Here is a 27,395-nt window from a genome sequence, read left to right on the forward strand (position 1 = left end):
TAACTCATACTATATAACCTTTTGTTGGGTCAAAAAAAACCAAAAAAACAAAACTGATCCAAAGAAAGTTGGTTCATTCCAAAACTAAAGCAAATGACTCCTAATAATCTAATATACTATCTGTCCTCACAGATAATAACACAAAAAAAGAGACTTAACTACATTACAAATTAGAGATAAGCAACAGATGGATTTATTAGCAAATGTCATTTTCTTCCTGGATTATATTTTGTTATACTTTTCTGACATTATAAAGACCTACAGGCTTTGTTTCACAAAGAAAGTGACTGAAGATCGTTGAATCTGAATGTAAAGGAACTGTTTTAAATCATTTAAGTGTTGTAATATCAGTAAGCCAGTGATGAATATTATAAAGAGATTTTACAAAGGAGCATAGTTCTTAGTAGTTGGGTAAGCATATTTGTTAATTGGCCTAGTGAGAAGTCAATGTTAAACATTATTTTTTTTAAGGTTTTATTTATTTATTTGACAGAGAGAGACACAGTGAGAGAGGGAACACAAGCAGAGGGGGTGAGAGAGGGAGAAGCAGGCTCCCTGCTGAGCAAGGAGCCCAATGTGAGGCTAGATCCCAGGACCCTGGGATCACGACCCAAGCGGAAGACAGACGCCCAATGACTGAGCCACCCAGGCACCCCAATGTTAAACATTTTTAAAGAGTAATTTCTCTAGAATAGATATAGGTTTTTTAGTCAATTTACATTTATACCATGTACCTGACTTGAATGGAAGAAAATACTTTAGTCTCTACAAGAGTGGTTCTCAAGAGTTTTTCCTCCCCAACCCACTTAAAGATGAAAGCCCCACATGATGTAATAGTGGCTCTCTTTGCCATGATTCTTAAGGCAAGATGCAAGCTGGTTAAGAATAACTGTTTTAAAGCTATTAAACTTAATGTGGAAATATGAAATTCATTAAAGGCAATTTAGTCCAGAAATGAGGGTATATTGAACTCCTTCTCACAGAGTTCAAAATCTGAAGAGAATAATTCCATGAGACAATATAGAGAATAGTGAATTCTAAATGTTATAGTATAAAATGAACTTTTCTTCCCAGCTAGGTTCTCAATTATTTACAAGACCTTGCAACTGCAGGAGTATTTAACATAAAATTTCACATTCATAGAAGATAAGGGAAGGACTTTAGGTCTGAAAGATAAATATGTATTTTAAATGTCTGGTAACTAAATATAAACAGTTACTTCACCAGCCCATGTAGCCATTCCAAATTCATTTTGTAAATATATTGCATTATTCTCCCTGGGTAATTACAACAAAGGAATTTCCAGTAAGAAAAAATTTCCAACTGCATATTAAGCTGCTATTTAAGTTAAAAATGTAGAGAATGGAATCACGGGATAAGACAAACGTCTCATAGCAGGACACAAAAATTTGGTTTAATTCTATGAACTGCTGAAATGAAACACCCTGCTGAAATGAAACACCATCTGTCCTTTTATTATGCATTCTCTACCTACACTGTTAAAGATTCCAGTTCACTTAAGTGAAAATAATTTAAATTTAATTTTAAATATTTACAGCTAGTAGCTGTGGATAACCATGGTTCAGGATAAAATCAAAGGAAAATAAAGTTAAAAAGACTGACAACAACAAATATAAACACGGATGTGAAACAACTGGAACTCTCATGCTTTGCTAGTGGAGTAGAAAATTGTACAAATATCTTGGAAAACTGTTCAGCAGTTATTTAAAAAGCTAAATGTATATCTATCCTATGACCCAGCAATTCTACTCAGGTTTTTGTCTAAAATAAAGAGGGAAGAGATTCCCCAAAATCCTAGAATAGAGTCACAGAAATTCTCAGAAATCAAGGTAGGATCACTGTTTAAGACTTAGAGGTCACTGAGGTAACCTGGAAAAGTTTGTTGAATTGCTATACTAGAAAAAAATGCTCTAGGGTGGCCATGACTCTAATTCCAGAACTGCTATAAGGGAGACTCCTGAGAAGGCTGCAAAAGCTATGGCATGGAGGCCTAAACTTCTACATAAAAATGGAACAACAAAATATAAGAAATGGCGAGGTTAATAGCTGAGTGGAGTTTATCTACAAATTAGAGGAAATTGATGCTGAGTTTTCAATAAAAGCAGTAATATCAGCTATAGGTCCACTGCAAAAGACTCAATGATCTAGAAGAGAGCTAAAGAACAAAGAATATTAGGATAAATATTAGGCAAAACAACAAGTAGGGCTTGGGGAGTAAGGGTTTATATTACTGTAGGTGCTCTAAGTTACAGCTGATGTGTTCTCTCTCTCTCCACCCATCCCAAACCAAAGCCAAGCTAGATAATACCTGTAAACTTTTCCACTGTCTTTTAAATGTACTTCAACATTTTAAGAACTAGAAAATAGTTTAAAAGTTTTTTTCAAATACGATATTAGGGATGAGACTACAAATTAAAGATTAGCATTCATTTAACATGTCAAGAAATAAAATACATTATTCTCTTCCCCTGGGGAGTTGTAGACAGAGAAGAAGTCAATGATTCTTGGCTATAAACTCCACTTTCACTATAAGAGCTGATGTTTGGAGAGGAAGATCGAGATGGTGAGTCCATAGTCAAGTCGAGCTTAATTGCAGAATCAGGGCTTTCAAGATCAGAAGTACTGCCACTCAGTTTTGCTCTTTTCTTAGCTGCACTATTACGAAGGGACCTAAGAGAGCTCTGCATCTAAGGAAAAAAAAAACAGAACAATTAACTTTGCAAGACATTTATCTGAGTAGAAGTTATCCTAAGATTTTAAATTCCATTTACCATACCTAGCAAGCCACTCTCCATTCTGGTACTAACAAGATGGATATTAACATATTTATACATAGTAAAAATACATATTTTAAAAACAACCAATATAAACAACTTTGTAAGCCCCTTAAGAGGGAGGATCTCAAGCTATTATTCACCATGGTATTTCCAGCACTAAGAACAATGACTAATATAATAAAATTTAATTAGTAAATAAATCATTGAATCAGATGGTAGACATCTGAGTTGAAGTCAGAGAGGTCTAGCCAATCTTTGGTCATTGGTGTGTGGATGTGGCCATTTAGAAATTCTGTGAAAAGTAATCAGTTTTCTAAAATTTGAAGTTTACATCAAGTTTGCCAGTGTTAGGGGTCAGAGAATAACAGATGACTGTATGTGACTTCTGAAGCCAAGTGTTTCTAGAAATGTAGAGTAGAAGATGCTATTACAAACAAATATATTAAAGTTGGGAATAGAACCCTGAATGAATTAAGGAACCCAGAAACATACATAAATTGTGTTTCACTTACATTTTGATTATAACAATTATAATGGTTGATTCAACAGTATGGCCACTTCCCTAATAAATCCTTAGAAGGCTGAATATTTAAAAATAGTACTATCCTCCTATATTTATCAATAATTTTATAAAATTGAAATTTTTACAAAATTCTATAAATTTTATAAACTTTATAAAATTAAAAAGTTTATAAAATTGAAATTACCCTTTCAATTATTCATTAAAAGAAAAAGGGCTATTTTTAAGGTATCATACAAATAATGCAAAAATATGTAGCATCAGATGAAATTTATGAGTTACGTAGGAAAATGCCTCTTCTAGAACTTTCTTCCCTTTAAATGAATTCTCTTCCTAGTGCCAGTGAAATACAACTGGGGTGGGGGGGAGGAAAGATTTTACAAGCAGTCAGAAGTTGGAATGACTGACTAGTTCATTAAGAACCAATTTTGGTACACATGCTTAATGCTAAAAAAAATGCCCTTAAAATGAATATGCATTAATATTAACTTTATTTTATTGAGTAAAATCAGTATATGATGCTTACATCTTAAAAACAGGCAAAAATAAGACCACAAAATATAATTGAGTGTTTCAGTTTACACATTTTATGTAAAACACTTTTTAAACCTGACATCAGGCAGACTAATATGATGAAAAGAAAGCATCTATGGAAATAGTGCTCCGAATCCAAAGTAATATAGCAACCACATTCCTTCTCTGACATAATTAGCATGTACAGAGTTGTCATATTGGCAATGGATTTTTATAGTATAAATGGAGTGACTGAGAATTCAAAGAGTATATAATATGACCTCAGTTTCATAAAGATAAATAAACTTGTACATATGCACAATAGACACCCAAGAATGTTCAATGCACCACTGTTTTCAATAGCAAAAGACAAGGAATAAGCCAAAATCAATTATGATAATATCATAAATATCAAAATATTAATATATTAAAAGTACAAAAATACATAAAACACAAATTAATGGTGATAGTGGTTGCTTCTGGTGAAGGAGGGAAAGGAACTGGATTGGGTAGGAACTATGTTATGTTTCATTTATTTAAAAATAGGAAACAAATATGCAAATTGTTCACTTGGGAGGGATTAGTGTATGGGTATATTGCTATATTACTCATACTTTTAACTTAAAAAGGAATAATATATGCATAGAAGAAATACTGAAAGAAAACACAGTAGAGTGTTAATGGCAAATTATTCTGGGTAGTGGGATTTGGTGTGATGAATTTTCTTCCAATACTTCACTATAGTTTCTACATTTTCTATAAGGATCATGAAATATTTTTTTTTTTTTTTTTTTTTTTTAAAGATTTTATTTATTTATTTGAGAGAGCGAATGAGAGACAGAGAGCATGAGAAGGAGGAGGGTCAGAGGGAGAAGCAGACTCCCCGCTGAGCAGGGAGCCCGATGCGGGACTCGATCCCGGGACTCCAGGATCATGACCTGAGCCGAAGGCAGTCGCCCAACCAACTGAGCCACCCAGGCGCCCAGGATCATGAAATATTTTTATAAAAAAGAAAACATGTTATGGAATTAAAAAATACTTGATTTTTCCTTAAATAACAGCTATTGTATTATAGAAAATTACAAGCATTTAAAAATTAAAAATGATATTTGGCTCTAACCTCTTCTTGATCCAAATCTTTATCTCTGATATCTAATTCTGAAAGATCAATTGTAAGACTATCTTTTTCACTCTTCCAAATATCATCAGGCTCTTTCTTTTTGGGTCCCACTGTGCTTAAGTCAGCTTTATCAGGCAAAAGGCTGATTCCCCTTGGTATGGGAGGGACGGGTTTGGTCCCATTTAGGCCTCGTCGGGAAGACGGTGATCTCACCAAGGCAGGTGTAAGTTGAAGCGGAGAAAGTTTTTCTTGAGAATTTTCTCCTGCATGAAAAAAACATATTTTACTTATATTTTTTTAATTTCAGAGAACTGGGAGTTATAATCACAAGTGTTTGGAATACAACATTTTTAAATTAAAAAACACATTGTCTTTTATTAGAAGATTACTATTTAAAATCAGATCGGAGTATCAGTGTCCCCTAACAAATACAACAAAAATGAGTTACCAGAAATTCTTTCATATTAAATAAAAATACTATATACCAAGTTAAATTTCTATCTTTATACACATTATCATAACTAATATTTGTATGATAAAGTCCACAAGTAAGCCAGAAGGACTACTTGCCTGGCTTCATTTAATTATGCAAGCAACATGTGAGTGACTACTATATGCAAAGCAGTAATGTTGGGCACACGAGAGAACAAACTGAATAAACTCTTCAGCTTTCAATACAATATTTGATCTTGTAGGAAAGACAAACATAGAAAGAAATTAATGGAGGAAATGAAGGTGTAGTGCTAAGAAAAAGTGATAAAACTGACTAACCATGCAACAAATTGACCTTATGATCATGTTATAAACCAGAACATCACTGAGGTAGGGTAGTTTAAAGGTGTACACCTTAGCTCAGAGGCTGGGGATAAGAAAGTATGTGGGATATAGTGGCTGCCCTTAATAGACTTTTTATTTTGAGATTGGATCTGTCTTGAATAAATTTATATGCTAATTTCATTATTTTGGAAAGGGCTATTGTTTTTTTTAAAGATTTTATTTATTTGTCAGAGAGAGAGAGAGACAGAGAGAGCACAAGCAGGGGGAGCGACAGAGGAAGAAGACAGTTCCCCACTGAACAAGGAGCCCAATGCGGGACTCAATCCCAGGACCCTGGAACCATGACCTGAGCTGAAGGCAGTCGCTTAAGGGACTGAGCCACCCAGGCGTCCTGGAAGGGCTATTGTTAAGAAAAGAATATTTTAGTTAACAAATAATAGAAAACCCTTTTAAATAAATTTAACATATACTAAGCAATTAAAAAATGTAGAATAAATGGATACTAAGCATTAATTATAGTAATTATGATATTTTATATTTCTAAAGCTAAAATTCGTTACTAGGCTCTCAGGCTGTTCATGTTCATTATAAAGCATTATTAGCTGCCTAGTTCTGAAAAATGATTTTAAAGTGCAAAATTAAGAAAAGAAATGACAATTTCATTTGAATTTTATTTTATATAACATGTTTGATTTATTTAACATACTATTATTTTCCTAGATGCTTACTAATTCAGAGAAATAAAATGCAGTTTACCAGCTCTTAAAGATCAAACAGCCCTAACTCCAAAGTAATATTTCAAAAACACAAATAAATTTGAACAAAGTATTAATTTTTACCATCATTTCTACCTGGAGGGTCAGACGATTTTTGTCTGACAAGCTTTTTCTGTGGACTCGGCTTTGGTAGCCCTTCGAAGCTTTTAAGAGGCCAGGAATTGGAGAAGTTAATCGAAATATCCTGAGACTTCTTTGGAGATATGGTAAGAGATGCGTGCTTTGGACTAGTTCGAGGTGATGAGAGAGGATAGGATGGAAGGATGAAGCCTCCTGGACTTGGATTTAGACCAGAGTATGATGAAGTACGTTCTGTTTGGCTACCAAATGTCTGCTGTGTCTTAGGAGCAAAATTCAGGCTAGCATACACTGTAATAAAACAAAAGAGAGTATGTTACTTATGCATATACATCTAAGAGTTTAAAATTGGTTTGCTTTTCACTTTCAGATTTTTATCCCATCTGGTGTTTATTTCTTTTTGTACAGTGTGAAGTAAAGATCTAATTTAACTTTTTTCAATATAGATAGTGCAACTGTCCCAGTGCCATGTTTTAAACAGTCCTTTCTTTTCCATTCATCTATAAAGCTCAAATATATACACATATGTATGTATGTATACACATACACTGAGGTGCTTCTTATTGGTTCAATTAGTCTATTTTGTCTATCCCTGCACTAGTACTACAATGTTTTATTTATCATAATGCTATCCAATAGGATGCGTGTCCTTCCATTTTTTAGCTTCTTCAGAATTATCTTGGCCATTCTTGTATTTCAGGATCAGCCTGTCAAGTCCTATACAAGATCCTCGTTGGGTTTTTGATTGGAATGACATTGAATTTACAGATCAACCTAGGAATAACTGCCATTTTCCTGATATTCAGCCTCCCTGTTTAAAAATGTGGGATCTCCTTTAATTTAAAGTCTTCTTTTATGTCTCTCAGAAATATATTTTAGCTTTCATAATAAAAGATATGCAAACCTTTTGTTAGGTTTCCATATACTTATATATTTTGTTGATACTGTAATTTCTTTCTTAAAAATTATATTTTCTGAAAGTTGCTGGTGTCTAGGAACTTTATATTCTGGCTTTGTATCTGGTAACCTTGCTAAATTGCTTAGTATTTTAACAGTTTTCTGTATATGCTTTTAGATTTTTTGTAAGTGATCTAGTAATTTTAATAATGATGATGATGGCAATTATGATAATGATAATGATGGGAGATACTGCTTAGTGAGCACTTTACTTTGTGTCAAGTAGTGTTCTAAACACTTCATGGGTATTAAGTAATTTAATCCTCACAGCAACCCCATGGGGGTAGGTACTATTCTTACCTTATAGATTAAAAGAAAAAAATGTAAGAGGGTTAAGTAAATTGCCAAAAATCACACACTAGGAAATCATAAAGCTGGGATACAGACCCAGGCACTGTGGCTTCCAAGTGCTCTTAATTATCACATTTTATCTGAGAGTACTGACAATTTTTGTTTCTTCCTCTACAAACTTTATACTTTTAATTTTGAGCTAGGCTCTCCCTAAATAGGGAGTAAAATGACTCCCCCAAATTTTAGCACGGATTTTTCTTTGTATCCAGACTTAATATCAAAATGCCACTCAACATCTTCTTTAAAAAGACAGATGACCCAAATGTAACAATGTCAAAACAAAACGCTTGATTTCCCAGTCAAATCTAGTCTTCTCCTAATCTTCCTCTTGGTAAATGGCAGCTCTATTCCTCAAGTTGCTCAGGCCAACAACACTGGACTCATCTTTGATTGTTTTCACAAACTTCACATCTAATCCATTAGTAAATCTTCTGTCTCTACATTAGCAACACAGGGTGATCACTGAGTCTGAAAACTTAGGTGAATGCAGAATAAATGGCTTATTCATAGTATATGAGCATAATGGGCACAGCATGTGGGAAAATACTACAGAGTATGCACACTATCATTGATCCAGGTGATTCTGATATTATTAGAAGCATGCCAGAACAGACTGGTAGAAAGTAAATCACTCAAAATTTTTCTTTAATAAAACTGGCCACAGCTTGTTTAAAAAAAAAGCCAAATGAAGTGGGGGAGTGAGTTACATTGATATCTGGAGAAATCCAAGAAGAGAGCATTCCAGGCAGAGAGTAATAATAAAATTATTACTATAATAATAAATAATAAAATAATAAAATTATCTATGTTTCCAAACTTTATGGCCACCCTGTATATCAAAATCCAACTACTTCTCATCACTTCCACTCCTTCCTAATACAAGCTGTATCATCTCTCACCTTTACAATTGCCATATCCTCACTAGTTTGCTTTGTACCTGGCCCCCATTGTTACTAAACCCATTCTCTACAGAGCAGCTCTGATCCTTTTAAAATAGTCAAATCAGGCTATTTTTGTTTCCTCTCAACAACTTCCTGTGACTTCCCATCCCACTCAGAATAAAATCCCAAATCCTTACTATATTCTGCAAGGCCCCAAGTTATCTCTGAAAATTACTCTCCCCCCCACTCATTCCACTGACCTTGCTATTTCTCCAATAAGAGAAATATGGTCCTACTTCAGAGCATTTGTACTTTGATTGTTCTCTCTGCCTGGAATGCTCTCTTCTTGGATTTCTCCAGATATCAATGTAACTCACTCCCCCACTTCATTTGGCTTTTTTTTTTTAAACAAGCTGTGGCCAGTTTTATTAAAGAAAAATTTTGAGTGATTTACTTTCTACGAGTCTGTTCCGGCATGCTTCTAATAATATCAGAATCACCTGGATCAGTGATAGCCAGTGTGCATACTCCGTAGTATTTCCCACATGCTGTGCCCAATTATTGCCACTGTAGTGATGGACACCAGTTTTGGCCAACATGGCGTAGTATTCTATTTCAGATTTCCTCAAGGTTGGACAGTTGCTGGCAAGGATGACCAGTTTCGCTTTGCCATGTCTGATCATTTTCAGAGTCTGCTTGTACCCCAGCTCATACTTTCCACTTTTCAAAACAAGCTGGAGCCTAGAGTTATCAACTCCAGTGACTTTTTCGTCTTTTTTGCGGCCACCATCTTCCTGCCTTAGATGCGGGACGGCCCCAACCAAGAGCAGCCACCAAAATGGCCTCATTTGGCTTTCTGCTTAAACATTTGCACTCCACAGAAATTCTCCTTATCACATTCTGTCTCCTACCCTGGCTTATTTTTCTTCACAGCAGTCATTTCTATTCTAGTTTCTTTTTTTTATTTTCTCCTCTACTAGATTTTGATTTTTAGATTCTAGAAAATGCCTGCTTCCCAATAAATACTAGAGGGATTAGTTAAATGTTCAAAAGCAAAGGTAACAGTGAGCATTTTTGTCTTATTCTTGACTTTAAAGTGAATTTTAATATTTTAACACTAAATATAATTGCTATAGGTATTAACAGATATTAATCAGGTTAAGAAAGTTATTTGTAGTTTGTTACGAGTTTGTAATCATGCACTGATATTGAATTTTAACCGCATCTATTGACACATTTATATAGTTTTCCTCCTTTCTGTGATAAGGTTAAAAATATAGGATTTTCTGGAAAATTACTTACACATAATATATTACACATTTTAAAACCACATTGCTAGATTTCACTTGCCAATACATTATTTAGGACTTCGTCTTTCGTGAAAGTGAGCCTGGGCCACCATTTTTTGCTTTTATTCATTAACTTTATGGTATGGTATTAATGCTATACTCATCTCATAAAATAAAGCAGGGAAACTTCTTTCTTTCTTCTTTCAGTTTGATTAAGATAGGATTTATCTCTTTTTGAAGGTTTGACAGAATACTAGGAAAATCATCTGAGCCTGAGACTTTGTCTTTTTTGTGTGTGTAGGGGTAAAATTTTAAAATAAAATTCCTTTAATGATTACAGGTCTAATGAGGTTTTCTATTTCTAACTGAGACAACTTTCACAAGCTTATTAATTGTGTTGTTCATTACTCTGTATCATCTAATATAAAACTTTATTCTATTTAAATTTTCTTTTTTTTAAGATTTTATTTATTTATTTGAGAGAGAACACAAGCAGGAGAAGGAGCAGAGGGAGAAGCAGACTCCCGCTGAGCAAGGAGCCCAACGTGGGGCTTGATCCCAGAACCCTAGATCATGACCTGAGCCCAAGGCAGATGCTTAACCAACTGAGCCATCCAGGTGCCTCTCTATTTAAATTTTCTACTAACATTTGTAGATTTGTTAATTTTCTCCTTGTAATTCTGTCAACACACTCCCCCCCCAACACACCCACGTCCAAACATTTTAGAAAAGTCTAATCTCTTCCTGAATTGTTCTTTTTCCATAATAATGATCATCTTTAGCCCTAAAAATATTTTTACCTTTAGTGTGCATATTTTCTCTAATATCAATATTTTTATACTTGCTATCTTTGATTATTTGCCTAGTATATCTTTTCCATGCTTTACTTTCTCCCATTCTATTTTGACGTGTTTTAGGTATGGCTCTTAAAAATAGCATTTCATAATCCAATTAAAAAATGCACAGAAGACATGAATAGACATTTTCCAAAGACAACATCCAGATGGCCAACAGACACATGAAAAAATGCTCAACATCACTGATCATTAGGGAAATGCAGCTATAATCAACAACACAGGAAACAACAGGTATTGGTGAGGATGTGGAGAAAGGGGAATCCTCTTGTACTGTTGGTGGGAATGCAAACTGGTGTGGCCATTCTGGAAAACAGTATGGAGGTTCCTCGAAAAGTTAAAAATAGAACTACCTACAGCCCAGCAATTGCACTACTAGGTATTTACCCAAATACAAAAATATTAATTCACAGGGATACATGCACCGTGATGTTTACAGCAGCATTATCCACAATAGCCAAATTATAGAAACAACCCAGGTGTCCATCGATTGATGGATAAAGAAGATGTGGCAGACACACACACACACACACAATGGAATATTACTTAACCATAAAAAGACTGAAATCTTGCCATTTGCAATGACATGGATGGAGCTAGAAAATATTATGCTAAGCGAAATAAGTCAATCGGAGAAACACAAATACAATATGATTTCACTCATATGTGGAATTTAAGAAACAAAACAAATGAGCAAAGGGGGAAAAAAAAGAGAGAGGGAAACCAAGAAACAGAAGGGAGGCAGGTGGGGGGGATGGATTAAACAGATGATGGAGATTAAGAAGTACACTTGTGATGAGCACTGGGTGATGTATGGAAGTGCTGAATCACTATATTGTACACCTGCACTTAATATTACACTGTATGTTAACTAACTGGAATTTAACTAAAAACTTTAAAAAAAGTGGAAAAAATATAAATCAGAAAAAAATAGCATTTCAATTTTAATAAATAAAATAAAATCTGATCATCCATGTTATTTAAATGCTAAGTTCTGTCCACTGATATTTATGGTAACTACTGATATATTTGGTTTTAATTCTACCATCTTATTTTGTGCTTTCTATTTATCGTGTGTTTTATTATTTTTTTTGGTCTTTTCTTTTTATTCCTCATCTAATATAAAAATCTACTTGTAACCATTTAGGGTTCCCTTAAATTTTCCTATAATATTTTTTTGGAAGATTTTCAACAACAAAAGACCTAGCTTATGTATACTAACAAAACTTTCTTCTGAAGACTTAACTAGATGTAATTATGTATCATTTATTTTTAATTCAGAAATGACATAGTTTGGACCTTTACTTCTACCTAAATCTTATTTGGGTGGAAAAGGGAACTACAGGAGATTTAAGTGGTCACCAATTTACATGTAAATGAAAACTTTCAACTTCCTGATTTGAATTGCAATGCTCTATTAATAGATTCTGATGCTTCCATGTCAGTGTGTTATTACATATTCCTTTTATTAAGAGATTTCAGGATATTTCTTACAAAGAACTCAAACATCAAATTTTTTAATGCACATAAAGAGAACCAATAGAATGCCAAAAAAAAAAAATACCAACATTTCCAATGTTTGGTGTGGATCACTGCAACATTTAAAATTGGGAAGGAAGCTTCTAGATGGTTTCTGGCATCTACACCCAGGTCTTCAGAAATCCCACCGAGAATATTAGTTGACATGGTGGTGGTCCTAATAGACTTTTTAATGTACAACCTACTATTAAGTTAAATGCTGACTTTGGAAGAACTTGATATCCCTTTAGTAGCTACTCTTACAGGTATTCTGAGAGGTTATAGAAAACCAAAGCCTCAATGAAGATCTGATTAAACACTGAGAGTGGAGGTAGTTATCAAAGGTAATGTAATCATTTGGGGATATCCTAAACAGGAAGAGACTAAGCAACAGAGAGAATCTTCGCTGCTTCCACAATTCACAAGTCCCAAGGGTATCTAGTCAAAATTTAGGAAATATCTCTATCATTAAGAAAGATTAACTGTTTTATTGGGAAAACACCATAAAGAAAAACTTCATAGAGTCATATGGCCCTTTGTAGTGTGTGGAGGAAAGGGTTGCTAAAATTTAAGTACTATATTAACTAAATCTTCCTTACTGATTTCAAATGAGCATTACTTTTCATTGACAAAAAAAGACAGAGGTACATCCCTATCATTCAAAAAGCTTTAGTAAAGGATATGTAACAAAAATTAAAACACCTCTAGAAATACTTCATATGATCTTACCTCTAAATAATAATCGATAAAGCTATTAATACATTTAAGAAACCCCTTCAAATAAAAAATTCATATAACTGACAGCCAGCCTCAAGCCCTTCCTTTTGTTCTATATCTTAGAGACATAAAAGATATCTGAAATGATAGCTAGTCAGGAAGTTATGGTTCCTAACAGGAGACTTAATAAATTCTAAACAACTTTAAAAGTTAAAACTGCTGGGACACCAGGTGGCTCAGTCGGTTAAGGATCCAACTCTTTTTTTTTTTTTTTTTTAAGATTTTCTTTATTTATTTGACAGAGACAGAGACAGTGAGAGCAGGAACACAAGCAGGGGGAGTGGGAGAGGGGGAAGCAGGCTCCTGCTGAGCAGGGAGCCCGACGTGGGACTCGATCCCAGGACTCTGGGATCATGACCCGAGCCGAAGGCAGCCGCTTAACGACTGAGCCACCCAGGCGCCCAAGTGTCCAACTCTTGATTTCAGCTCAGGTCATGATCTCAGGGTCGTGAGATTGAGCCCTGTGTTGGCTCCACGCTGGGCATGGAGCCTACTGAAGATTCTATCTCCTCCTCTCCCTCTCTCCACAACTTGCACAGGCAGTCTCTCTCAAAAAGGAAAAAACAAAAGTTAAAACTGCTGTGGAAAGTAATTGTCTTCTGCTAACATAGTACTTTTTAATGAATAATGTTTTTAATTACTTGGTATTAAAATGCTCATCTCCACCATGAGTTTCTAAACCCTCTAATTTCCACCAGTCATATTTACATTAAGATTATTAAATCTAACATTTTAGGGTAAGTTATAAAAAAATGTTATTAAAAATATAAGATTGATTTCTTTTTTTGCAATTAATAAAATTACACAAAATAACATATAAGCTACATTTGGAAATTCCACATATTTATAAATCATTTGTATCCAAATAAAGTTGGAATTTAAACCTTTATCTTGATGATTGTTAGCTGTCCCTAGGTATTGTAAGTCAGAATCCACACTCCCACTTTTCCCACATATCTGTGAAAATCCAAGTTGTCCACATTTCCCAGAAACATTTGTCTGATGAGTCCCAGTACTGCCTTTGGAGAGAAGGAAGAGAAAAACATAAAAGTAAATGTTAACTTTATTCCATGAATATATCTAATTTCAGAAATATTGATTTCATTTGCATAGGAATAACTACAAGAGTAACTGTACAGTGAACTAGGCAGGCAAGAAAGGGACAGTTTTTGCTATTGGCGTATCTGAGTAGTATCAGGGGTTAAAGAACAGAAGAGACTGGAAAAGTACAAACAAAGGTTTATTGAAAAATATACACAAAAACAGTTTCTTTCTACATGCTCCCTCACCATGGAACATTTCTCCAGACCTGGCTTTCCTTCTCCCCACCCCCTAAGTTTTTATTTAAATTCCAGTTAGTTAACATAGAGTGTAATATTAGTTTCAGAAGTAGAATTTAGTGATTCATCACTTACATACAATACCCAGTGCTCATCCCAACAAGTACCCTCCTTAATACCCATCACCCATTTAACCCAGCCCCCCCAACCTCCCTCCAGCAACCCTCAGTTTGTTCTCCATAGTTAAGAGTCTGTTTTATGGTTTGCTTCTCTTTTTTCTCCCCCTATGCTCACCTGTTCACCTTAAATTCCACATATGAGTGAAATCATGGTATTTGTCTTTCTCTGACTTACTTCGCTTAGCATATTACTCTCTAGCTCCATCCACGTCATTGCAAATGGCAAGATTTCATTCTTTTTTATGGCTGAGTAATATTCACTGTGTGTGTGTGCATGTGTGTGTGTGTGTATAAATAAAATCACATCTTTTTTTTTTTTTAGCATTTCATTTATTTGAGAGAGAGCATGAGCAGGGGGAAGGGGCAGAGGGAGAGGGAGAAGCAGATTCCCTGATCAGCAGGGAGCCCAACTCGGTGCTCGATCCCAGGACCCTGGAATTATGACCTGAGCCAGAGGCAGATGCTCAATCACCTGAGCCCTCCAGACACCTATATTACATCTTCTTTATCCATGCATCAGTCAATGGACATTTGGGCTCTTTCCATAATTTGGCAATTGTTGATAATGCTGCTATAAACATCGGGGTGCATGTGTTCCTTTGAATCAGTATTTTTGTACCTTTGGGTAAACACCTAAGTGCACTGGTAAACACCAGTGCAATAACTGGATCATAGGATAGTTCTATTTTTAACTTTTTATTTATTTATTTATTTTTTATTTTTAACTTTTTGAGTAATTGCCATACTGTTTTCCAGAGTGGCTGTACCAGTTTGCATTCCTACCAACAATGTAAGAGGATTTCCCTTTCTCCTCATCCTCACCAAGATCTGTTGTTTCCTGGGCTGGTTTTCCTTCTTCCCGGTATTTGCAGTACATACTGTACAAAAAAGCCGTACTGCAGAACTCTTCTCCTTTTTTCCTAACATGTAACACAGCATTCACATGGTTTCTAAGTTTATCTGGGCATATTTCCAAGATCTCTCTCCCTTTCCCTTGTCTGGTTAAGGTTATTCCTTACCGGGGGTCCCTTATAGTTCTGAAATTTTATGATTTTTAAAATTCTCTCCCTATGATTTTAAGCCCCTTTATCCTTCATGTACTGGACATCTTCTAAATTAATTTTCACCTCCATGCTTTGGTTATACTCTCCCTATCTATAACACTCCCTCTCTTGCTTCACTGCCAAGCAATCACAAACCTCTCCCTTTTTTAAGGTCTAGCTTTTTTAAGGTTCAACTTTTCCTGGAGTTTTCCCAAACCACTTCAAAACCTATCACCTTTTCCTTTTTTAAATCCCTACAGTACTTATAATTCATATCATCCAGTCTAGCATCAGGTTATATGATGTCTTACTTTCCAGTTATTTTAAATCTGTACAGCTAGGTAAGAGCTCTCCAGTACAGAAAGCACGAGCCTTATAAAAATCCAAACTAATGGTATGAGCATAACTGGTTATATTCTTGCATTTTTTTTCTCTATTAAACATTATACAATCTTTGTAACAGTCATTTTTGTATGAAAATATTATGGAATTTTACTGCATAAAGATCTATAAATTCTCCTATGGTAACAAAGTTCTCTAAATTTTGTGCCTGAACTCATAGCCAACACATTTCAATAACTGATATCATTTGGATATTAAATAAATTTTAACAAAGTCAATCGTTACCTTATAAACCATTTTTCCTTCCCAACTGGCTTTGTTTTGTCAACATATTACCCTTTTTGTAATTACCTGTGTGCTAAATCTTGAAATCTTCCGCTATTCCCTTTCTTCATCTTCTATATCCAGTTGTCATATTTTCCTGATTATTCCTTTCTATTTGATTTGTAAACAACCTTATCACCCTAGCTTCTTTTTTACTTAATGAAAACAATCTCCATTAGTTCCCCATAGCTTACAAGCATGAGTTCAAATTTTTGAGCCTAGCACACAAGGGTTCCCCATATCCAAATTTATTCTTGACCATTTAAAATGAATCTTGTCTTCACACAGCTCCTAGAATATCTCAAGCCAACTCCTAATGTAAACCTTTGCTCTCCTCATAACTCTCCTCTAACTGCTTGTATCATATACATCCCCAGAAAATGCAGTATAATTATTATCTCCTCTTCAGTGTCTTTTCTAACTGATATGGCCCATGACAATGACCATGTCCTCTAAACTACCATATTTACTTTCTGTAACATTTACTTAAACATCTTACCAGTTGCTCTGGCCAAAAAACCTTAGAGCATTCTTCACTTCTCTCTCTCTCACATTCCACACCCAATCCACCAGCAAATCATATCAACTCTAACTTTAACATATGGTCAGTATCTAATCACTTTCACTACATTCACTGCTACCCTGGTTAAACCTCCATCAACTCTACCCTGTTTTCACCCTTGCCCTCCTTAAGTCTACTTTATTTATTTTTTAAAGATTTATTTATTTGTTTGAAAGAGATGGGGGGGAGCGCGAGGGGCAGGGGGAAAGGGAGAGAATCTCAAGCAGACTCCCTGTTGAGTGTGGAGACAGACCTGGGGCTGGATCTCACCATGGTGAGATCATGACCTGAGCCAAAATCAAGAGTTGGATGCTTGATGACTGAAACACCCAGGTGCCCCTCCTTAGGTCTATTTTAAATGTAACATCCAAAACAACCCTGAAAAACACAAGGCAACTGATGTTACTTCTTTTCTCAAAATGTTCCTCACTCAGAGTAAAAGCCAGAGTTCATTCAATAGTCCATTAGGCCTTATAAATAAGGACGCTTATTACCTCTTTAATTTCATTTTCTACTTCTCTTCCCCTTACTGATTTCATTCCAGACTAAGTAGCCTCTTTGATCTTTCTCAAACATGTCCTGCACTCTGCACTATTCCCTCTTCCTATAATTATCTGTTCTTCTCTCTTGATATTTGTGTGGTTTGCTTCAAATATTCGCTTTCTGAATGTGGCCTTCTTTCACCACATTATTTAAAACAGCCCTTCCTCCATATTCATCTTCTCTGCTTTATTTTTCTCCATAGCATTTATCACCATCTAACCTACTATGCTTTGCTTTTATTTATGTCTGCTTTGCTCCAATTAAAATGCAAGATCTATTAGGGAGAAAGTTTCCCTCTTTTGTTGACTGCTATATCCCCAGTACCTAGTAAAGTATCTGACACATAGGAGACACTAAATAAATATGGATTGTCGACTAAGCAAATACTGCCTTGGGCGCCTGGGTGGTTCAGTTGGTTAAGCGATTGCCTTCGGCTCATCAGGTCATGATCCTGGAGTCCCAGGATTAAGTCCCGCATCGGGCTCCCTGCTCAGCAGGGAGTCTGCTTCTCCCTTGGACCCTCTCCCATCTCATGCTCTCTCTCTCACTCTCTTTCTCTCTCAAATAAATAAATAAAAATCTTTAAAAAAAAAAAAGTAAATACTGCCTTACATTACTACTTAAAGGGTTTCACTGAGAAACCCTTCCAAGGTCTTAGGAGACAATTATGTCAAAGTGTCCATTCTTACTAGATCTTTTTTTTTTTTTGAGAGAGTGTGAGCACGCACAAACAAGCGTGTGGGACAAGGGGGAGAGGGAGAGAATCCCAAGCAGGCTCCTCACCCAGTACAGAGACGGACATAGAGCTTGATCTCATGACCCTGAAATCATGATCTGAGCCGAAATCAAGAGTTGAACTCTCAATGGACTAAGCCACCCAGGTACCCCATTCTTATCACATCTTTAACAAATATTTATTGAACCTGAATTGTCTACTAGATTATAAATTCTTTGAGCTCTTAAAGGAATTATTACGTTTAGAGAAACCTTTAACTTAAGTTTCAACATGTCCATTACCTGCACCTTTTACTTACCAGCAGCACATACAGGAAGAGAATCTGGGTTATAATCTCGACTATTCTGAAATAAGTTTCTTGACACTCTTTTTCTGCTAAAACATATATCATCATTTACTGGCATTCCTTGAGAGGACTTTAATTTTGGAGATGGGATGAAATCATACGCTGAAAACTATAAGAAGAGAATAAAAAATTAGCAAATTTGTGTTACATCTACTTGGTAATAAATATGACAGGATAATTTAGACTCAATTATGAAATTCAGATTAAAAAATATTATATTTATCAAATATACAATGATACAAATAAACATCCACATATCGTATGGTACACTAACAGTATTTTTCAATCCATGACAGAAATACTACATTTTTGTCTCTTTCTTATTATTTTACCCCAAACCTTTTCTGTACCTTACCTTCCTAAAGTACACATCTGGCAGCTAGGAAGGAAAGAATGTAAATGACAGAAAGAGTTAAAAGACAACTTGAATAGAGCAAAGAACATTTCTGATTCAGCAGTGTAGACTCTCACACTATGCCATCCTTAAGTATTACATAGTAAATGCCAACTGAAGGTCATTGAACCAGTAAGCACCCCACTCTACTAGTCTTACTGTGGCAAATTTACTATCCATATTCTGTAGCCCAAATAAAAATGTATACGTGGTAACCTATATCACAGTTTCCTTAGGAGATTTTCTTAGATTTTTTTAGTTAAAACCAAGTGCCTGATACTTTATATATGTCTAGTACTTTATAGTATCCAATTTTTTTTCACATGCCCCTTTTGATCCTTAAGGTACAAAAGTGCCAGGATAGAATTCTGAAGTTAAAGAACAATCATAGTTAAAGAACTAAATGAGAGTATGATTCAAGTGCTCAGAATTCTTCACCAATGATGACCTCAATTGTTCTGGATCACCTCACATTCAATATGGCCATAGCATATTTAAAAATTGAGTGAACAGTGGTGCCTGCCTGGCTGAGTCAGAAGAGCATGCGACTCTTGATCTCAGGGTTGTGAGTTCGAGCCCCATGTTGGGTACAGAAATTATTTAAAAATAAATAAATAAATAAGTAAACTTAAAAACTTAAAAAAAAATAAGTTTTGAGTGAACAGAAATTATACTTACTGGCTATATATTTATTTGGAGCTTACAGACACAATCAAATCTAGACATGTGGTGAATCGTAAGCTTTCTCAGTATGCTTCTTTGCAAACTTTGCCAAGTATCAAGTAACAATGAAAAACAATAAAATCAAAAATATGTCTACTTGAAAACTTCTTAGCTACTTGACTATTACAAGATCAGACTATGAACTACCAAATCCTCAAATAATTTGATATTCCTCAACAAATTTTGTGAAAAACCACTTAACATCTTCAAAAATTAACCCAGAAAATACCAAAGAAAAATATATGCCTCCAATGAAAAATACCTGACTTTACTTTCTAAAAGTATAATATTACAATTTCTATGACTGATTATACAGCAGTTTATATTAAGTGGGATAAAAATGAAACCAATTACAGTCAACTTTTGATTAGAAACATTAAAAGAAGAAATACTAACCCAGTTAAAATAGTGAGTAATCTAGAAATAATCCTACAGTAGGGATTACATTTTTTTTTCTTCAGGTGGGCTCCATATGCCCAGCGTGGAGTCCAACAGAGAACCTGAACTCATAACTCTGAGATCAAGATATGAGCTGAGATCAAGAGTCAGACACTTAACTGACTGAGCCACCCAGGCATCCCTGGGATACATTTTATATTAGATTTACTCTGTCATTGATTTCTGCTTAAGGGAATACGGGGGGCAGAGGTAGTGATGGAAAATATGTGTGAGTGGGGAATTTTCAAGGATGCAGGAGTCAGTCAGGGATTAATAAATTTTGCTATAGAAAAATCTGAAAATATTTGGGGCATTGGGGTGGCTCTGTTGGATAAGTGCCCGACTCATGATTTCGGCTCAGGTCATGATCTCAGGGTTGTGAAATTGAGCCTTGTGTTGGGCTCCATGCTGGCTGTGGAGGCCGCTTAAGATTCTCTCTCTCCCTCTGCCCCTCCCCCTGCCCCCCTTGCTCACTTGGTCATGCATTCTCTTAAAAAAAAAAAAAGTTTATTCTGATTACCTAAAGTCTCCTTCTGAAACATCTTTGTGTTTTTCAAATCACTTTTTATACATACTTGAAGAAAACATGGTTGTGTTACTAGATATGAAGTTTTATATCCCACTTTTGCACTTAACATTATCATAAAAGTATTTCCCATGTTGTTAAAACCTCTTATAAGTGTTATAAACTTCAATTACAAAAGTAGTAAACTGCTTATTGTAAAAAAAATGCAAAAAATATAGAAGTAAATAAGATATAAAATTTTTCTTTGGTACCTCTTTCATTAGAATTCTGTTGATAAACTCTGTTAACAAGTCTCTTCCAAAAGCTATTTTTTAAAAAGATTTATCCATACATTTTAGAGAGAGAGTGCACGTACATGGGGTGGGGGGTGCACAGAGGAAGAGGGAGAGAATCTCCAGCAGACTCCCTGTTCAGTGTGGAGTCAGACAAGGGGCTTGATCTCACAACCCTGAGATCATGACCTGAGCTAAAATCAAGAGTCAAGGTTTAATCAAGGGAGCCACCCAGCACCCCTCAATAACCTATTCTTAAGAAACAAAAATAGAGGGCGCCTGGGTGGCTCAGCCGGTTAAGCGTCTGCCTTAGGCTCAGGTCATGATCCCAGGGTCCTGGGATTGAGCCCCGCATCGGGCTCCCTGCTCCGCAGGAAGCCTGTTTCTCCCTCCCCCACTCCCCTTGCTTGTGTTCCCTCTCTCGCTGTGTCTCTCTCTGTCAAATAAATAAATAAAATCTTTAAAAAAAAAAAAAAGAAACAAAAATAGATCACATAATACTCTGGCACACAGTAAGTGCTCATCATATTGTAGACATCCTTCCATGTTAATCCATACATATCTGCTTATTCTTTCTAATGGTTGCCCAGTATTTCACATTATTGCTGAACTCATAGTTCCCTACTGATGGACATTTTCTTTGTCACAACTGTTCACTATTATAATCTTGTAGTGAACATTGTTATGCACATATCCTTGTACATTTTTAAAGGCTGCATAATATTCCACTGACTAGACATGCCATTCTATTATGGAACATTTCAGTGCTTCCAAAAAAATTTTTTTAATGATAAGGAAGAAATTTGAATGAGGGAAATGGTGCATATCTGGTTTAAGGTAGCAGTGCTGACAGAGGGGACTGGCAGACCTTAGAAATGTTATCACATGTTACACAGCTAATTTATCTTTTTAAAACAACTAAAATGATTTCTTTGATATCCTTAGGCTTCCTACACAAAGGCAGAATACCCAAACTGAACTTTTTGTAGCTGTCAGCTAACCAGTTTACCCACAAAATATGCAAACAAGACTATTTCTGGTTTTTCCTTTATTTAGCCAATTAGCGGGGCGCCTGGGTGGCTCAGTCGTTAAGCGTCTGCCTTCGACTCAGGTCATGATCCCAGTGTCCTGGGATCGAGCCCCACATCAGGTTTCTTACTCAGTGGGAAGCCTGCTTCTCTCTCTCCCTCTCCCACTCCCCCTGCTTGTGTTCCCTCTCTCGCTGTGTCTCTGTCAAAAAAATAAATAAAATCTTAAAAAAAAAAAAGAAAAATATTTAGCCAATTAGCTGACTCTCTTACATGTAAGAACACAAATCGCATCGCAAAATCACAAACTAAATATTTCTGACTCCTTGTTTGATGTTTATTTCTGGAAATTTCACTAATATGCTGCCTTTCTGGATCCAAAATGAGAATCAAACACATGGCCTGAAAGCGTACCTTTTCTGAGACTTGGGCCCTTGAGTCCTCAGTTAACCTTTCCTCATATAACTGATTGAGGAATATGGCTCTTGCACAGTGAATCTGATTCTTGGTAAAGCCTCTTTCTGGTTCTGACTTTAATTGGACACATGGACAATAGTTTCCACACAGATGGCAGCAGTGGTACAAATGGGTTTTGATTTTATGATCTGACTATTATGTGATTTTTGCTGGATGACAGTATCTTAATAGGGAATCTGCAATCTCGTTTGGATATGTTCTGTTTATGTTTATTTTTAAATGTACTGATATGAGCTCCTTTACTCTAATAACCAGAGCTCTTTTTCACCATCCAAAACTTAAGGCTTTTTTCATGTTTACTTAGAATGGGCGCAATATTTACCTGTCAATATCGACAAAAATAAAATTCCTATACCAAAGATGAAAGGAAACAAAATCTGTAACATTCAATGGTCAGCTTTCTTCAATTTCTCTACATAACTGAGTAATTGTAAATTAATATTACTTTAGAACTCTGAAGCTAAAGAAAGGACAGTAAAGAAGTTTAATTATAAATTTGACATATTCAGAGAAATGCTCATTTCCAAAAGCCAAACAAAACAATATTTCATAGTTTTCTAAACCTTAAGCAAGTTTAGCTTTTTTAAAAACTAAGAAAATTCAATACCATTTCTGTACCAGATATGGACATTGGGAAAAAAATAATGTCTCTCCAAATCCTTGGGAATCACAGTTCTCAGTCTATTAGTTATCTACTGCTAAATAATGCATTATCCCAAAGTATAGTAGCTTAAAACAACGAGTTTTTATTATCTTTTTTTCTGTGGATCACGAATGTACAAGTGGCTTAACTGGATGGTTCATATATCTTGGAGGCTGCAATCAAGATACTGGCTAGGCCGCTGTCAATGGAAGGCTTGACTGAGAGTGGAGGATCACTGAACTTCACTCAGTGGCTACTGGCAGGAGGCCTCAGCTCCTTGCCATCTGGGTCTCTCCTGAGGGCTGCTCATGATCTGGCAGCTGGCTTCCTCCAGAGCAAGTGATCCAAGAAAGACAGCAACCAAGATGGAAGCTGCAGTGCCTTTTTATGACCTAGTTTCTAAAGTCACACACCATTATTTCTACTTTATTTGTTAGAATTGAGTCATTAAGTCCAGACACATGCAGGGGCACCTGGGTGGCTCAGTCAGTTAAGCATCTGCCTTCGGCTCAGGTCATGATCCCAGGGGCCTGGAATCAAGTCCAGCATGGGACTCCTTGCTCGGCAGGGAGCCTGCTTCTTCCTCTGCTTCAGCTCTCCCTGCTTGTGCTCTTGCACTCTCTCTCTCCCTCTCTCTGACAAATAAATAAATAAAATCTTAAAAAAAAAAAAAAAAAACTCCAGACACATGCAAGTAGAGAGGAACTGGATTGCAACTCTTCAAGGAAATAATCTCAACGAATTTATGGTAGATATATCATTTACAACCAACATAGTCAACAATGATGAATCTAATGGTGATTAAGTGTTTTTATTTCTTTAGCTGGTCAACATCAATATACTGGCACCTGCTTCTATCTTAAATTTTGCTGCTTTATCATAATTAGCTCCCTTAAGTTATTCAGAAGGTAAAATTTTTCCATTTTATGAATATAAAATATTTTTGAGCAAATAGATCGATATATCATGTCTATCTATAGATTGTATTAATCAGAATAAAAGCAATTGAAACACTGAACATCTTTTAAGAGGGTAAGTGCTTATATCACATTAAACTAAATAAAACCCAAGACTTCTAAGATTTCTTTACTTCTTATGATTTCAATGTTTTGTTTATTTAAGGAAAACAATGGTCTTGCCACAAGCTGTACATTCAAGGGAAAACACAGACTAGTTGTGAGTTCAATTAATGACCTTGGTTAACCAAAAAAAAAAAAAAAAAAAAAAGTTCTTAAACTTTAAAGTTTTAATATCTGGTATATAATTGTATAGGAAAAGTTCATACAAAATCCTTCTAAACATAGCACTTTGGACAAATAAAACTCATTTAAAAATTGATATCACCATATAAAATAATGTTAGTATGATATAATTATTTGTGCAAACTTGAACTTATTTTCTCAGGAAAAGCCCAGTAATATTAGTATGATATAATTGTTTGTGTAAACTTGAAAGTATCTTCTCAGGAAAAGCCTAACCAACTCAAATTTCTTAAATTTCCTCCACTGGCTTCACAGGTTGGATATGTTAATATCACTCCTTTTCAAAATAAAAATTGTAAAATCATGAGTTCAATTAAATTTTATAATAGATATCTTTATTAAAAGGGATCAATTCTTATAATGCCACAAATCCTATAATGATTAATGTATTAGCTTGTGTTATGATTTTCAAACCCTTAGTTAACTTTAAGATTTTAGACTAATATAAAATTGAATTAATGAAAAATCTTTAGATCCTGAACTTATAATTAAGATAAAAATGCAAATCAGTGATCACCAAATATATTTTTAATTTATCCTTGTCGCTTATACATTATTGAGCAACCATCAATTAAACAGATTAAAGGATATGTAAATACCTTTGGATAGTGTTAAATACACATTTATTATTGCCACTTAAATCACCGTACAAGGATATGAATATGTACTCATAGAGAGAATGAAAGATAATTCTTGGTTACATGACTTTTAGTTCTTTCCATCTATGAGGAAAGAAAGTTGGTTTCTTTGAGTAAGGCTGTATTTAATATATACAGCTGACATGGTCCTAGGTAAAAAAGTTACAGGGAAATAAAAATAGGTATACATGGTAATGGATACATGCTGTCCATTTATCAAGGGCATTGTTACAGCTTTTTTTAAGATGGAAAAGTATATATAAATATACATAGTCTTATTTAATACATTTTTAAGGTTTATTTTTAAAATTTTATTTTAAAATTATTTTTAAGGTTTTAAAGAGATCAACTACACAGAACAGATATGCTTTTGGGTTGTTCAGGATTTTGATAAGCATTAAAACTAAAGTTTTTCAAATTCTTTAGAAACCCCAGTAAAATTTAAGAAAGAAAATCAGGGGTGCCTGGCTGGTTCAGTCACTAGAGTGTGTGACACTTGACATTACTTAAAAAAAATTAAAAAAGGAAAAAAAGAAAAAAGAAAAGCAATGACTATTTATTGAAAACAATCTAGTATCTGTAATGACATTAGATATGATTTTCAGGGCTGTTCATGATTCTGACATGCTTAAACTAAGAGTTTTTCTCTTTCAGATATTCCAATCATATTTTGAAAAGAAAATCAAAGACTACTTATTAGAAACAACTGAATGTCCAAGAAAAATCTCAAGTTTCAGGATTAATTCACACCAAATACATTAGTGCAGCTGAGTAATTGTGACCTTAAAAATTGTTCATATTAAGTCTTTTTTAAAAATTATTTATTTATTTATTTATTTATTTATTTATTTATTTATTTATAGCAAGCAAGGTGGACGGGGAGAATCTCAAGGAGACTCCTCGCTGAGCATGGAGCCCAACTCAGGGCTTGATCCACGACTCTGAGATCATGACCTGAGTTGAAATCAAGAGTCAGACACTTAACTGAGCCACCCAGATGCCCCTGTCATATTAAGTATTCTAAATCTTTCCCACATTCTTCAGATCCCTAACCCACCCTTTATTTTCCATTTTCAGCTTGCCTCTTAGTCTACCAGAATATGGAAGCTTAATATTATTTGAGCCCTGCTCTCAACATGTGGTTCACAAATCAGAGCATCAGCAACACCTAGGAGCTTATTAGACATGTAGTCTCAGAACCTGTTCCAGACAAATTGAATCAGAATCTGTATTTTAACAAGATCCCAAGTCAATTCATATGCACATTAAAGTTTAATAAGCACCGTTCTAAAGCTCATATCTTCCTTTCTTTTGACTTAAAAATAAAACACACCCTCCCTGCTATCTCAGAATTTTTCTGTATCCTAAGTCACCTTCCTTTTGTTTTTCCTTCAGTTCCAGAGGAAAAGACTTCCTCCTCTGTTCCACAGCTAAGCTCCCTATATACACCTGTGTTCTTGACTCATTCACAGTCCTGATTTAGGAACATTAATTCCTTGCCTCTCTCTCTCTCAAATATGCTTACAGGGACCAAATCTTATGTATTTTGCATATCTAACATCTACCACAGTACAAGACACAGAGTAGGCATGTTGAATTCATAGGTGGCTCCTTTTTCTGCCTCTTTCAAATCAAGTGTTTCCTATTTGAAAATAAAACACAGTAATAACTCATCCTGCTATATCTTGCTTGGTCTTTTCTTTCACTGTCAAACCCTTAGATGTTTTCTCACTTAACAGATATTTACTGATACTAATTGTGGATACAACACTATGATGAGTACTATTGCAAAAAACCAAAACCAAAAGAAACAGTCCCTATCATCCCAGTGCTTACCATCACTGAGGAGAAAGAGGGCACAGCTCAAGTGTGCTAAATAACAAAAGAGGAAAAAATGCTAGGCAGTGCTTTAAAGAGTAGGCTATAAGTTCATACTTGACTTACACATAGTGGATGATCAAAAAGATGTTGAATAAATGCTTACTGCCTGTATTTCCTTATCAACTCACTTCATAAACTTTTAAATTTGGTCTCTATAACCTTCTTCTAAAACCACTTCTTTCCATGTCCCAACGACCTTCCAATAACCAAATCCTCCATCCTGAAAAAGCTACAGACCTAGTAACTACATACACATGAAGCAAGTATGCTTCTTATTTTTCAGTCTAGGTTACTGACTACTATGACTCTCACTACATTGTAGAAAAATCTGTTAGGAAAAACATAGCTAAGGGCGCCTGGGTGGCTCAGTCGTTAAGCGTCTGCCTTCGGCTCAGGTCATGATCCCAGGGTCCTGGGATCGAGCCCCGCATCGGGCTCCCTGCTCGGCAGGAAGCCTGCTTCTCCCTCTCCCACTCCCGCTGCTTGTGTTCCTGCTCTCGCTATCTCTGTCTCTGTCAAATAAATAAATAAAATCTTTAAAAAAAAAAA

The 27,395-nt window shown here is 35.2% G+C and overlaps 1 protein-coding gene and 1 pseudogene across 3 annotated transcripts in view; both read right to left on the reverse strand.

Moving 5' to 3' along the window:
• The window catches only part of TOGARAM1 (TOG array regulator of axonemal microtubules 1), an 80,979-nt gene that overhangs the window by 45,638 nt on the left and 7,946 nt on the right, over nt 1-27,395 (reverse strand). For all 3 annotated transcript variants that reach the window (XM_031024573.2, XM_031024598.2, XM_081830574.1), the window contains exons 2-6: nt 18,517-18,673; nt 14,094-14,228; nt 6,568-6,873; nt 4,952-5,214; nt 2,476-2,708 (exon numbers count right to left, since the gene is read on the reverse strand). In XM_031024573.2, coding sequence (XP_030880433.1) covers nt 2,476-2,708; nt 4,952-5,214; nt 6,568-6,873; nt 14,094-14,228; nt 18,517-18,673 — 1,094 coding nt within the window. The remainder of the gene's footprint in view (nt 1-2,475; nt 2,709-4,951; nt 5,215-6,567; nt 6,874-14,093; nt 14,229-18,516; nt 18,674-27,395) is intronic.
• LOC145723446 (large ribosomal subunit protein eL30 pseudogene) lies at nt 8,631-14,085 on the reverse strand (annotated as a pseudogene).

The sequence above is a fragment of the Leptonychotes weddellii genome, chromosome 9, assembly GCF_054177405.1.
Source record: "Leptonychotes weddellii isolate Sample4059 chromosome 9, ASM5417740v2, whole genome shotgun sequence".
Classification (NCBI taxonomy): domain Eukaryota; kingdom Metazoa; phylum Chordata; class Mammalia; order Carnivora; family Phocidae; genus Leptonychotes; species Leptonychotes weddellii.